The sequence below is a fragment of the Oncorhynchus clarkii genome, unplaced genomic scaffold, assembly GCF_045791955.1.
Source record: "Oncorhynchus clarkii lewisi isolate Uvic-CL-2024 unplaced genomic scaffold, UVic_Ocla_1.0 unplaced_contig_10506_pilon_pilon, whole genome shotgun sequence".
Classification (NCBI taxonomy): domain Eukaryota; kingdom Metazoa; phylum Chordata; class Actinopteri; order Salmoniformes; family Salmonidae; genus Oncorhynchus; species Oncorhynchus clarkii.
The window spans coordinates 10,563-22,500 of NW_027258142.1; the positions used below are offsets into that span (position 1 = coordinate 10,563).

The window sequence follows — 11,938 nt, forward strand, 5'->3', positions numbered from 1 at the left end:
GCACCACTGAGATGCAGTGCCTTAGACCACAGCACCACCTTAGACCACAGCACCACTGAGATGTAGTGCCTTAGACCACAGCACCACTGAGATGTAGTGCCTTAGACCACAGCACCACTGAGATGTAGTGCCTTAGACCACAGCACCACTGAGATGCAGTGTCTTAGACCACAGCACCAATGAGATGCAGTGTCTTAGACCACAGCACCACTGAGATGTAGTGCCTTAGACCACAGCACCACTGAGATGTAGTGCCTTAGACCACAGCACCACTGAGATGTAGTGCCTTAGACCACAGCACCACTGAGATGCAGTGTCTTAGACCACAGCACCACTGAGATGCAGTGTCTTAGACCACAGCACCACTGAGATGTAGTGCCTTAGACCACAGCACCACCTTAGACCACAGCACCACTGAGATGTAGTGTCTTAGACCACAGCACCACTGAGATGCAGTGCCTTAGACCACAGCACCACTGAGATGCAGTGTCTTAGACCACAGCACCACTGAGATGTAGTGCCTTAGACCACAGCACCACTGAGATGCAGTGCCTTAGACCACAGCACCACCTTAGACCACAGCACCACTGAGATGCAGTGCCTTAGACCACAGCACCACCTTAGTCCACAGCACCACTGAGATGCAGTGCCTTAGACCACAGCACCACCTTAGACCACAGCACCACTGAGATGTGTTCATATTCGTAACAAGACAAATGGGATGAAGGCTCTTTTCTTGAGGTAGTTCTAATATACAGAACCCTATAGAACGATACCTCCAGTACCCAGCCGAGGTTCTGATCCACTCTATATTGGGTCGGCAGGTAGCCTAGTGGTTAGAGCGTTGGACTAGTAACCAAAAGGTTTCTAGATCAAATCCCCGAGCTGACAAGGCAAAAATAACATCTGTGGTTCTGCTCCTGAACAAGGCAGTTAACCCACTCTGTCGTTAACCCACTCTGTTGTTAACCCACTCTGTTGTTAACCCACTCTGTTTTTAACCCACTAGGCTCTGTCGTTAACCCACTCTGTCGTTAACCCACTCTGTTGTTAACCCACTCTGTTGTTAACCCACTAGGCTCTGTCGTTAACCCACTCTGTCGTTAACCCACTCTGTCGTTAACCCACTCTGTTGTTAACCCACTCTGTTGTTAACCCACTAGGCTCTGTTGTTAACCCACTCTCTTGTTAACCCACTAAGTTATGTCGTTAACCCACTGTTGTTAACCCACTAAGCTCTGTCGTTAACCCACTCTGTTGTTAACCCACTAAGCTCTGTCGTTAACCCACTCTGTTGTTAACCCACTAGGCTCTGTCGTTATCCCACTCTGTCGTTAACCCACTCTGTTGTTAACCCACTAAGCTCTGTCGTTAACCCACTCTGTCGTTAACCCACTCTGTTGTTAACCCACTAAGCTCTGTCGTTAACCCACTCTGTCGTTAACCCACTCTGTTGTTAACCCACTAAGCTCTGTCGTTAACCCACTCTGTTGTTAACCCACTAGGCTCTGTCGTTAACCCACTCTGTTGTTAAACCACTAGGCTCTGTCGTTAACCCACTCTGTTGTTAACCCACTAGGCTCTGTCGTTAACCCACTCTGTTGTTAACCCACTCTGTTGTTAACCCACTAAGCTCTGTCGTTAACCCACTCTGTTGTTAACCCACTAGGCTCTGTCGTTAACCCACTCTGTTGTTAACCCACTAAGCTCTGTCGTTAACCCACTCTGTTGTTAACCCACTAAGCTCTGTCGTTAACCCACTCTGTTGTTAACCCACTAAGCTCTGTCATTAACCCACTCTGTCGTTAACCCACTCTGTTGTTAACCCACTAAGCTCTGTCATTAACCCACTCTGTCATTAACCCACTCTGTTGTTAACCCACTAAGCTCTGTCATTAACCCACTCTGTTGTTAACCCACTAAGCTCTGTCGTTAACCCACTCTGTTGTTAACCCACTAAGCTCTGTCGTTAACCCACTCTGTTGTTAACCCACTAAGCTCTGTCGTTAACCCACTCTGTTGTTAACCCACTAAGCTCTGTCGTTAACCCACTCTGTTGTTAACCCACTAAGCTCTGTCGTTAACCCACTCTGTCGTTAACCCACTCTGTTGTTAACCCACTAAGCTCTGTCGTTAACCCACTCTGTTGTTAACCCACTAGGCTGTGTCATTAACCCACTCTGTTGTTAACCCACTAAGCTAGGCCGTCGTTGTAAATAACAATTTGTTCTTAACTGACTTGCCCAGTTAAATAAAGGTAAAAAACTGTGGAATGGGGCTACAACCAGTATGTTTACATTAATAACTAGACATTTAACTGATGTAGGCAGATTATACATTAGTCACGTAAACTCCTTCCTCCGCTTATCTTAAATCGGCGTCAGGTTAAAATCAGAAGTAAACATACGCTGTTTAAAACACCTGGTTTTCTGAGCCACCTTTTCAATTGTTAGGATGTAAACACCTGGTTTTCTGAGCCACCTTTTCAATTGTTAGGACATGTAAACACCTGGTTTTCTGAGCAACCTTTTCAATTGTTAGGACATGTAAACACCTGGTTTTCTGAGCAACCTTTCCAATTGTTAGGACATGTAAACACCTGGTTTTCTGAGCAACCTTTTCAATTGTTAGGACATGTAAACACCTGGTTTTCTGAGCAACCTTTCCAATTGTTAGGACATGTAAACACCTGGTTTTCTGAGCAACCTTTTCAATTGTTAGGACATGTAAACACCTGGTTTTCTGAGCAACCTTTTCAATTGTTAGGACATGTAAACACCTGGTTTTCTGAGCAACCTTTTCAATTGTTAGGACATGTAAACACCTGGTTTTCTGAGCAACCTTTTCAATTGTTAGAACATGTAAACACCTGGTTTTCTGAGCAACCTTTCCAATTGTTAGAACATGTAAACACCTGGTTTTCTGAGCAACCTTTTCAATTGTTAGAACATGTAAACACCTGGTTTTCTGAGCAACCTTTCCAATTGTTAGGACATGTAAACACCTTAAAATCAGGGCTCCAGAACATGGTAGCTCCAGCACCTGGTAGCTCCAGCACCTGGTAGCACCAGCACCTGGTAGCACCAGCACCTGGTAGCACCAGCACATGGTAGCTCCAGCACATGGTAGCTCCAGAACATGGTAGCTCCAGCACATGGTAGCACCAGCACCTGGTAGCTCCAGCACCTGGTAGCACCAGCACATGGTAGCTCCAGCACATGGTAGCTCCAGCACATGGTAGCACCAGCACATGGTAGCACCAGAACATGGTAGCTCCAGCACATGGTAGCTCCAGCACATGGTAGCTCCAGCACTCTCTCTTTAGTACCAGTGAAGTGAGTTCATAAACAACTGAAAAGTATTCATCTTTAAGAAGTAGTTTTCACATACAACAACAAAATAAAAAATAAACATGGTCGATGTGGTACAATGTCTATTTTGATTGGTCGACGTGATGCATTTATCATAGTCCAATCAGATTTCAGATGTGTCCATGTAACACAGGATTATCAGGGAAATGGTTATTCTTGCAAACCATTATAAACGTGTCTTAATACAACAATAATAATTAATCTGCCTATCCACAGTAATGGTATTATAGTGTGTAACCGTTCTCACTGTGGTGTATCTTGACCACAGCGGAAGAGCTTATCGTTTTTTAAAGACAGACATTTGCCTTTTCTGAGTATCAACTGCATTCAGGAGAGAGGTGGTGTGGGGGGGGGGGGGGGGGGAGGACTTAAACAATCAAAACGTCCCCTGTGTTTGAAGAGGATGTTGTTCATGCATGTACGAGGAAGGATACAGAGAGAGAGAGAAAGAGAGTATATCCCAAATCGCACACTGCTCCCTATAAAGTGCACTACTTTTCACCAGAAGTCCTGGTCAAAAGTAGTGCATTACATACAGTGATTTGGGACACAGACAGAGAGATAATCAGTCTGACGCCACACTCCTCCTCCAGAGCACCAGTTGAGGAGCAGTGGAGGGAGTATGGAGGGTCCTGTCTCTGGCTTGGAGTCATTATCCCAGAAAGGCAATTACCATGGCAGGGCCTCTCTCCCTCCTCTCCTCCTCTCTGTAGGGGGCCCTCTCTTCCCCCTCTCTTCCCCCTCCCCTCTCCTCCTCTCTGTAGGGGGCCCTCTCTTCCCCCTCTCCTCCCCTCTCCTCCTCTCTGTAGAGGGCCTTCTCTCCCTCCTCTCCCCGTCCCCTCCTCCACTCTCCTCCTCTCTGTAGGGGGCCCTCTCTCCCTCCTCTCTTCTTCTCCTCTCCTCCCTTCTTCTCCTCTCGTCCCTCTCTCCCCTTTCACCTCTCCTGCCATATCCTCTTTCCTCTCTCCTTTACTATCCTCCTCCTCTCCTTTTTCCTCTCCTTTCCTGGACAGAGACTAATGGCATCACACAGTACCAGGCCTCAGTGACAGCCAGCAGAAACACAAGAGAAGAAAGAAGAGAGGGAGAAGAGAGAAAAGGAGAGAGAAAAATAGAGGAGAGAAGAGAGAGAGAGAAGAGAAGAGAGAAGAGAGAGAGGAGAGGGAGAAGAGAGGAGAGAGAAGAGAGGAGAGAGAGAAGGAGAAGAGAAGGAGAAGAGAGGCGAGAGAGAATACAGTAAGGCATATTGGCCGCTTGTCTTGTGTTAACATGGAATTTGAAAGAGTGTTTCCAGATGGAGTTTAAATGCTGATAAGCAAGAGAGAGAACTGGGCTTTTCAGCACCATGGACAGAGACAGAGACAGGGGCAGAGACAGGGACAGAGACAGGGGCAGAGATGGGGGCAGAGACAGGAACAGAGACAGAGGCAGAGACAGAGACAGGGACAGAGACAGGGGCAGAGACAGGGGCAGAGACAGGGACAGAGACAGGGACAGAGACAGGGACAGAGACAGGGGCAGAGACAGAGGCAGAGAGAGAGAGAGAGAGAAAGACAGGGACAGACACAGACAGATAGAGAGACAGAGACATAGGGCAGAGACAGGGACAGAGACAGGGGGAGAGACTGGGACAGAGACAGGGAGAGAGACAGGGACAAAGATGGGGACAGAGACAGAGAGAAAGTCATGGACAGAGACAACGACAGAGAGAGAGAGAGTGACAGAGACAGGAACAGAGATAGAGACAGACAGACACAGAGACATGGTCAGGGAAATGGACAGAGACAGACTACACTATTTACTGCAGCATTAACAGATGATGCTGTGATGCTGTAACTCTGTCGTAACTCAGTTTATTGAGTTGAATGAAAATGTATTCAGTCTGTGAATCAGTCTGTGTTTGTTAACATCTCTCCAGAGATGTCTGTGTTTGTTAACATCTCTCCAGAGATGTCTGTGTTTGTTAACATCTCTCCAGAGATGTCTGTGTTTGTTAACATCTCTCCAGAGATGTCTGTGTTTGTTAACATCTCTCCAGAGATGTCTGTGTTTGTTAACATCTCTCCAGAGATGTCTGTGTTTGTTAACATCTCTCCAGAGATGTCTGTGTTTGTTAACATCTCTCCAGAGATGTCTGTGTTTGTTAACATCTCTCCAGAGATGTCTGTGTTTGTTAACATCTCTCCAGAGATGTCTGTGTTTGTTAACATCTCTCCAGAGATGTCTGTGTTTGTTAACATCTCTCCAGAGATGTCTGTGTTTGTTAACATCTCTCCAGAGATGTCTGTGACATTTGGCTGCACCTCTGGTGTCTAAAGTGGTTTCTGAACACACCGTCTGCCAGGGATCGCTCTCTCTGAACAACATCCACAGTTATTAGAAACAAGAGATGAACAACATCCACAGTTATTAGAGACAAGGACTGAAGAACATCCACAGTTATTAGAGACAAGGACTGAACAACATCCACAGTTATTAGAGACAAGGACTGAAGAACATCCACAGTTATTAGAGACAAGAGATAAACAACATCCACAGTTATTAGAGACAAGGACTGAAGAACATCCACAGTTATTAGAGACAAGGACTGAACAACATCCACAGTTATTAGAGACAAGGACTGAACAACATCCACAGTTATTAGAGACAAGGACTGAACAACATCCACAGTTATTAGAGACAAGGACTGAACAACATCCACAGTTATTAGAGACAAGGACTGAAGAACATCCACAGTTATTAGAGACAAGGACTGAACAACATCCACAGTTATTAGAGACAAGGACTGAACAACATCCACAGTTATTAGAGACAAGGACTGAAGAACATCCACAGTTATTAGAGACAAGGACTGAACAACATCCACAGTTATTAGAGACAAGGACTGAACAACATCCACAGTTATTAGAGACAAGGACTGAAGAACATCCACAGTTATTAGAGACAAGAGATAAACAACATCCACAGTTATTAGAGACAAGGCCTGAAGAACATCCACAGTTATTAGAGACAAGGACTGAACAACATCCACAGTTATTAGAGACAAGGACTGAACATCCACAGTTATTAGAGACAAGGACTGAAGAACATCCACAGTTATTAGAGACAAGGACTGAAGAACATCCACAGTTATTAGAGACAAGGACTGAACAACATCCACAGTTATTAGAGACAAGGACTGAACAACATTCACAGTTATTAGAGACAAGGACTGAAGAACATCCACAGTTGTTAGAGACAAGAGATAAACAACATCCACAGTTATTAGAGACAAGGACTGAAGAACATCCACAGTTATTAGAGACAAGGACTGAACAACATCCACAGTTATTAGAGACAAGGACTGAACATCCACAGTTATTAGAGACAAGGACTGAAGAACATCCACAGTTATTAGAGACAAGGACTGAAGAACATCCACAGTTATCAGAGACAAGGACTGAACAACATCCACAGTTATTAGAGACAAGGACTGAAGAACATCCACAGTTATTAGAGACAAGGACTGAACAACATCCACAGTTATTAGAGACAAGGACTGAACAACATCCACAGTTATTAGAGACAAGGACTGAACAACATCCACAGTTATTAGAGACAAGGACTGAACAACATCCACAGTTATTAGAGACAAGGACTGAAGAACATCCACAGTTATTAGAGACAAGGACTGAACAACATCCACAGTTATTAGAGACAAGGACTGAACAACATCCACAGTTATTAGAGACAAGGACTGAAGAACATCCACAGTTATTAGAGACAAGGACTGAACAACATCCACAGTTATTAGAGACAAGGACTGAACAACATCCACAGTTATTAGAGACAAGGACTGAAGAACATCCACAGTTATTAGAGACAAGAGATAAACAACATCCACAGTTATTAGAGACAAGGCCTGAAGAACATCCACAGTTATTAGAGACAAGGACTGAACAACATCCACAGTTATTAGAGACAAGGACTGAACATCCACAGTTATTAGAGACAAGGACTGAAGAACATCCACAGTTATTAGAGACAAGGACTGAAGAACATCCACAGTTATTAGAGACAAGGACTGAACAACATCCACAGTTATTAGAGACAAGGACTGAACAACATTCACAGTTATTAGAGACAAGGACTGAAGAACATCCACAGTTATTAGAGACAAGAGATAAACAACATCCACAGTTATTAGAGACAAGGACTGAAGAACATCCACAGTTATTAGAGACAAGGACTGAACAACATCCACAGTTATTAGAGACAAGGACTGAACATCCACAGTTATTAGAGACAAGGACTGAAGAACATCCACAGTTATTAGAGACAAGGACTGAAGAACATCCACAGTTATCAGAGACAAGGACTGAACAACATCCACAGTTATTAGAGACAAGGACTGAAGAACATCCACAGTTATTAGAGACAAGGACTGAACAACATCCACAGTTATTAGAGACAAGGACTGAACAACATCCACAGTTATTAGAGACAAGGACTGAACAACATCCACAGTTATTAGAGACAAGGACTGAACAACATCCACAGTTATTAGAGACAAGGACTGAAGAACATCCACAGTTATTAGAGACAAGGACTGAACAACATCCACAGTTATTAGAGACAAGGACTGAACAACATCCACAGTTATTAGAGACAAGGACTGAACAGCACCCTGTTTCCTATATAGTGCACTCCATTGGACCAGGACCCAGAGAGTGATGTAATGTGTGAGTTTCATGCGCTCGGTTATTGTTGGAAACGTTGCTGTTGCCGTAGCTACACTGTTGTTTCTTAGACCACCACTGCCCCCTGGTGTTCAGACGGGAGAATGCATTATATAAGATTCCGTTCCAAACATTACATCATCATCATTTTTAAATGAAGGTCATTCAATATGCAAGTGTCTGCTACCCACCGAGACACACACACTTAGGTACAGTCAGATACAGACCCACCGAGACACACACACTTAGGTACAGTCAGATAGTCAGATACAGACCCACCTAGACAACACACACTTAGTTACAGTCAGATACAGACCGACCTAGACAACACACCTAGACAACACACACTTAGGTACAGTCAGATAGTCAGATACAGACCCACCTAGACAACACACCTAGACAACACACACTTAGTTACAGTCAGATACAGACCCACCGAGACAAACACTCAGTTACAGTCAGATACCCACAGACACTTAGACAAAGTGAGAGAGACAGAGAGACAGAGACAGAGACAGAGAGTGTGTGAGAGAGAGAGACAGAGACAGAGACAGAGAGAGTGAGAGAGAGAGACAGAGACCGAGACAGAGACACAGAGAGAGAGAGAGACAGAGAGAGAGACACAGAGAGAGAGAGAGACAGAGAGAGAGAGAGAGAGAGAGAGAGACAGACAGAGACAGAGAGTGAAAGAGAGACACACTCTGGCTATACTGATAAATGACTAGGAATCCGATAGGGAATAAGCCATCCGATAGGGAATAAGCCATCCGATAGGGAATAAGCCATCCGATAGGGAATAAGCCATCCGATAGGGAATAAGCCATCCGATAGGGAATAAACCATCCGATAGGGAATAATCTCTAACTACCCCAGTTGGTTTGAATGGTATCCGATAGGGAATAAACCATCCGATAGGGAATAAACCATCCGATAGGGAATAATCTCTAACTACCCCAGTTGGTTTGAATCCGATAGGGAATAATCCGATAGGGAATAATCTCTAACTACCCCAGTTGGTTTGAATCCGATAGGGAATAATCCGATAGGGAATAATCCGATAGGGAATCATCCGATAGGGAATCATCCGATAGGGAATCATCCGATAGGGAATAAACCATCCGATAGGGAATAATCCGATAGGGAATAATCCGATAGGGAATAATCCGATAGGGAATAATCCGATAGGGAATAATCCGATAGGGAATAATCCGATAGGGAATAATCCGATAGGGAATAATCCGATAGGGAATCATCTCTAACTAGCCCAGTTGGTTTGAATGGCCTATCAAGATAAATGTTACTGTCTTCATGCCGTTAATACCAATAGTTGTATCTAAATCCCAGTCATTTATCACAGTGGCAGCTACAAGCTGCTTATCTATCTACTGTAAATTTATATCAATGCCAACTGGGGAGGACATCAGGGTGTGTGTGTGTGTGTGTGTGTGTGTGTGTGTGTGTGTGTGTGTGTGTGTGTGTGTGTGCGTCATAGTCTGGAGGTGAGATTAGGCAGATCAGGTTCACACATTAACACATGAGTTACCCTAAGGCTCTGTCCCTAATGACACACGGTTCCCTATATAGTACACTACGTTCCACCAGAGTCCTATGGGTCACTACAGTCCATTGGGAAAAGTATTCAGACCACTTGACTTTTTCCACATGTTGTTACGTTACAGCCTTATTCTAAAATTTATTAAATCTGGGGTTTTTCCCCCTTATCAATCTACACACAAAACCCATAATGACAAAGCAAAAACAGGGTTTTTAGAATTTTGGGGGGCAAATTGAAGAAAATTAAATACAGACATATTACAATTACATAAGTATTCAGACCCTTTACCCAGTACTTTGTTAAAGCACTTTGGGAAGCGATTACAGCCTTCAGTCTTCTGGTCTGATGACGTCCCCATAGAGCCCTGCTCTGACCACGCCCCCATAGAGCCCTGCTCTGACCACGCCCCTATAGAGCCCTGTTCTGACTACGCCCCTATAGAGCCCTGCTCTGACCGCGCCCCCATAGAGCCCTGCTCTGACCACGCCCCCATAGAGCCCTGCTCTGACCACACCCCCATAGAGCCCTGCTCTGACCACGTCCCCATAGAGCCCTGCTCTGACCACGTCCCCATAGAGCCCTGCTCTGACCACACCCCCATAGAGCCCTGCTCTGACCACGCCCCCATAGAGCCCTGCTCTGACCACACCCCCATAGAGCCCTGCTCTGACCACGCCCCCATAGAGCCCTGCTCTGACCACACCCCCATAGAGCCCTGCTCTGACTGCGCCCCCATAGAGCCCTGCTCTGACCGCGCCCCCATAGAGCCCTGCTCTGACCACACCCCCATAGAGCCCTGCTCTGACCGCGCCCCCATAGAGCCCTGCTCTGACCACGCACCTATAGAGCCCTGCTCTGACCACGCCCCCATAGAGCCCTGCTCTGACCACGCCCCCATAGAGCCCTGCTCTGACCACGCCCCCAAAGAGCCCTGCTCTGACCACGCCCCCACAGAGCCCTGCTCTGACCACGCCCCCATAGAGCCCTGCTCTGACCACGCCCCCATAGAGCCCTGCTCTGACCACGCCCCCATAGAGCCCTGCTCTGACCACACCTTCAAAGAGCCCTGCTCTGACCACGCCCCCATAGAGCCCTGCTCTGATCACACCCCCATAGAGCCCTGCTCTGACCACGCCCCCACAGAGCCCTGCTCTAGCCACGCCCCCATAGAGCCCTGCTCTGACCATGCCCCCACAGAGCCCTGACCTGACCACGCCCCCATTGAGCCCTGCGCTGATCACACCCCCATAGAGCCCTGACCTGAGTCGTAGCTCTAGTGTCTCAGTCAGTTGTACCTCTAGTGTCTCAGTCAGTTGTACCTCTAGTATCTCAGTCAGTCGTACCTCTAGTATCTCAGTCAGTCGTACCTCTAGTATCTCAGTCAGTCGTACCTCTAGTATCTCAGTCAGTCGTACCTCTAGTATCTCAGTCAGTCGTACCTCTAGTATCTCAGTCAGTCGTACCTCTAGTATCTCAGTCAGTCGTACCTCTAGTATCTCAGTCAGTCGTACCTCTAGTATCTCAGTCAGTCGTACCTCTAGTATCTCAGTCAGTCGTACCTCTAGTATCTCAGTCAGTCAGGGGTCATTCCTACCGTTGTCCTGTGTTCCCAGGGAGATACTGAGACCACTCCTCCTCTTCCTGAGGATCATGAGTCTCTGCTGGGAGATCTGCCTGACGATGGACGACGTGCGGTCCGTATCATGCGCAGATATCTTGGCGTCTGCTGGCTCTCTGCACCGCCACATAGACTTACTGTGGTTCACCGTCAACTAGAGAGATATAGAATCAGTCAATCACATATTCATTTAGTCCTAAGAACATGTCACAAAGTGCTTTATATTGAAGAGAACTCTGGAATATTCTGTTGGTCTTGATGTTTAGTCGTATGGATTGATAAAGCAGCGTCAACATTAGATAAGTCAACTGTCTTGATGTTTAGTCGTATGGATTGATAAAGCAGCGTCAACATTAGATAACATTAGATAAGTCAACTGTCTTGATGTTTAGTCGTATGGATTGATAAAGCAGCGTCAACATTAGATAACATTAGATAAGTCAACTGTCTTGATGTTTAGTCGTATGGATTGATAAAGCAGGGTCAACATTAGATAAGTCAACTGTCTTGATGTTTAGTCGTATGGATTGATAAAGCAGCGTCAACATTAGATAAGTCAACTGTCTTGATGTTTAGTCGTATTGATTGATAAAGCAGGGTCAACATTAGATAGGTCAACTGTCTTGATGTTTAGTCGTATGGATTGATAAAGCAGCGTCAACATTAGATAACATTA

At 45.6% G+C, this 11,938-nt stretch overlaps 1 protein-coding gene across 1 annotated transcript in view; it reads right to left on the reverse strand.

Annotated features, from left to right (window-relative positions):
• Positions 1 to 11,221: 11,221 nt before the first annotated feature.
• LOC139395850 (doublecortin domain-containing protein 2-like) overlaps positions 11,222 to 11,938 on the reverse strand; it is a 14,113-nt gene continuing 13,396 nt past the window's right edge. The window contains exon 7 of the mRNA XM_071143159.1: positions 11,222 to 11,416. Coding sequence (XP_070999260.1) covers positions 11,222 to 11,416 — 195 coding nt within the window. The remainder of the gene's footprint in view (positions 11,417 to 11,938) is intronic.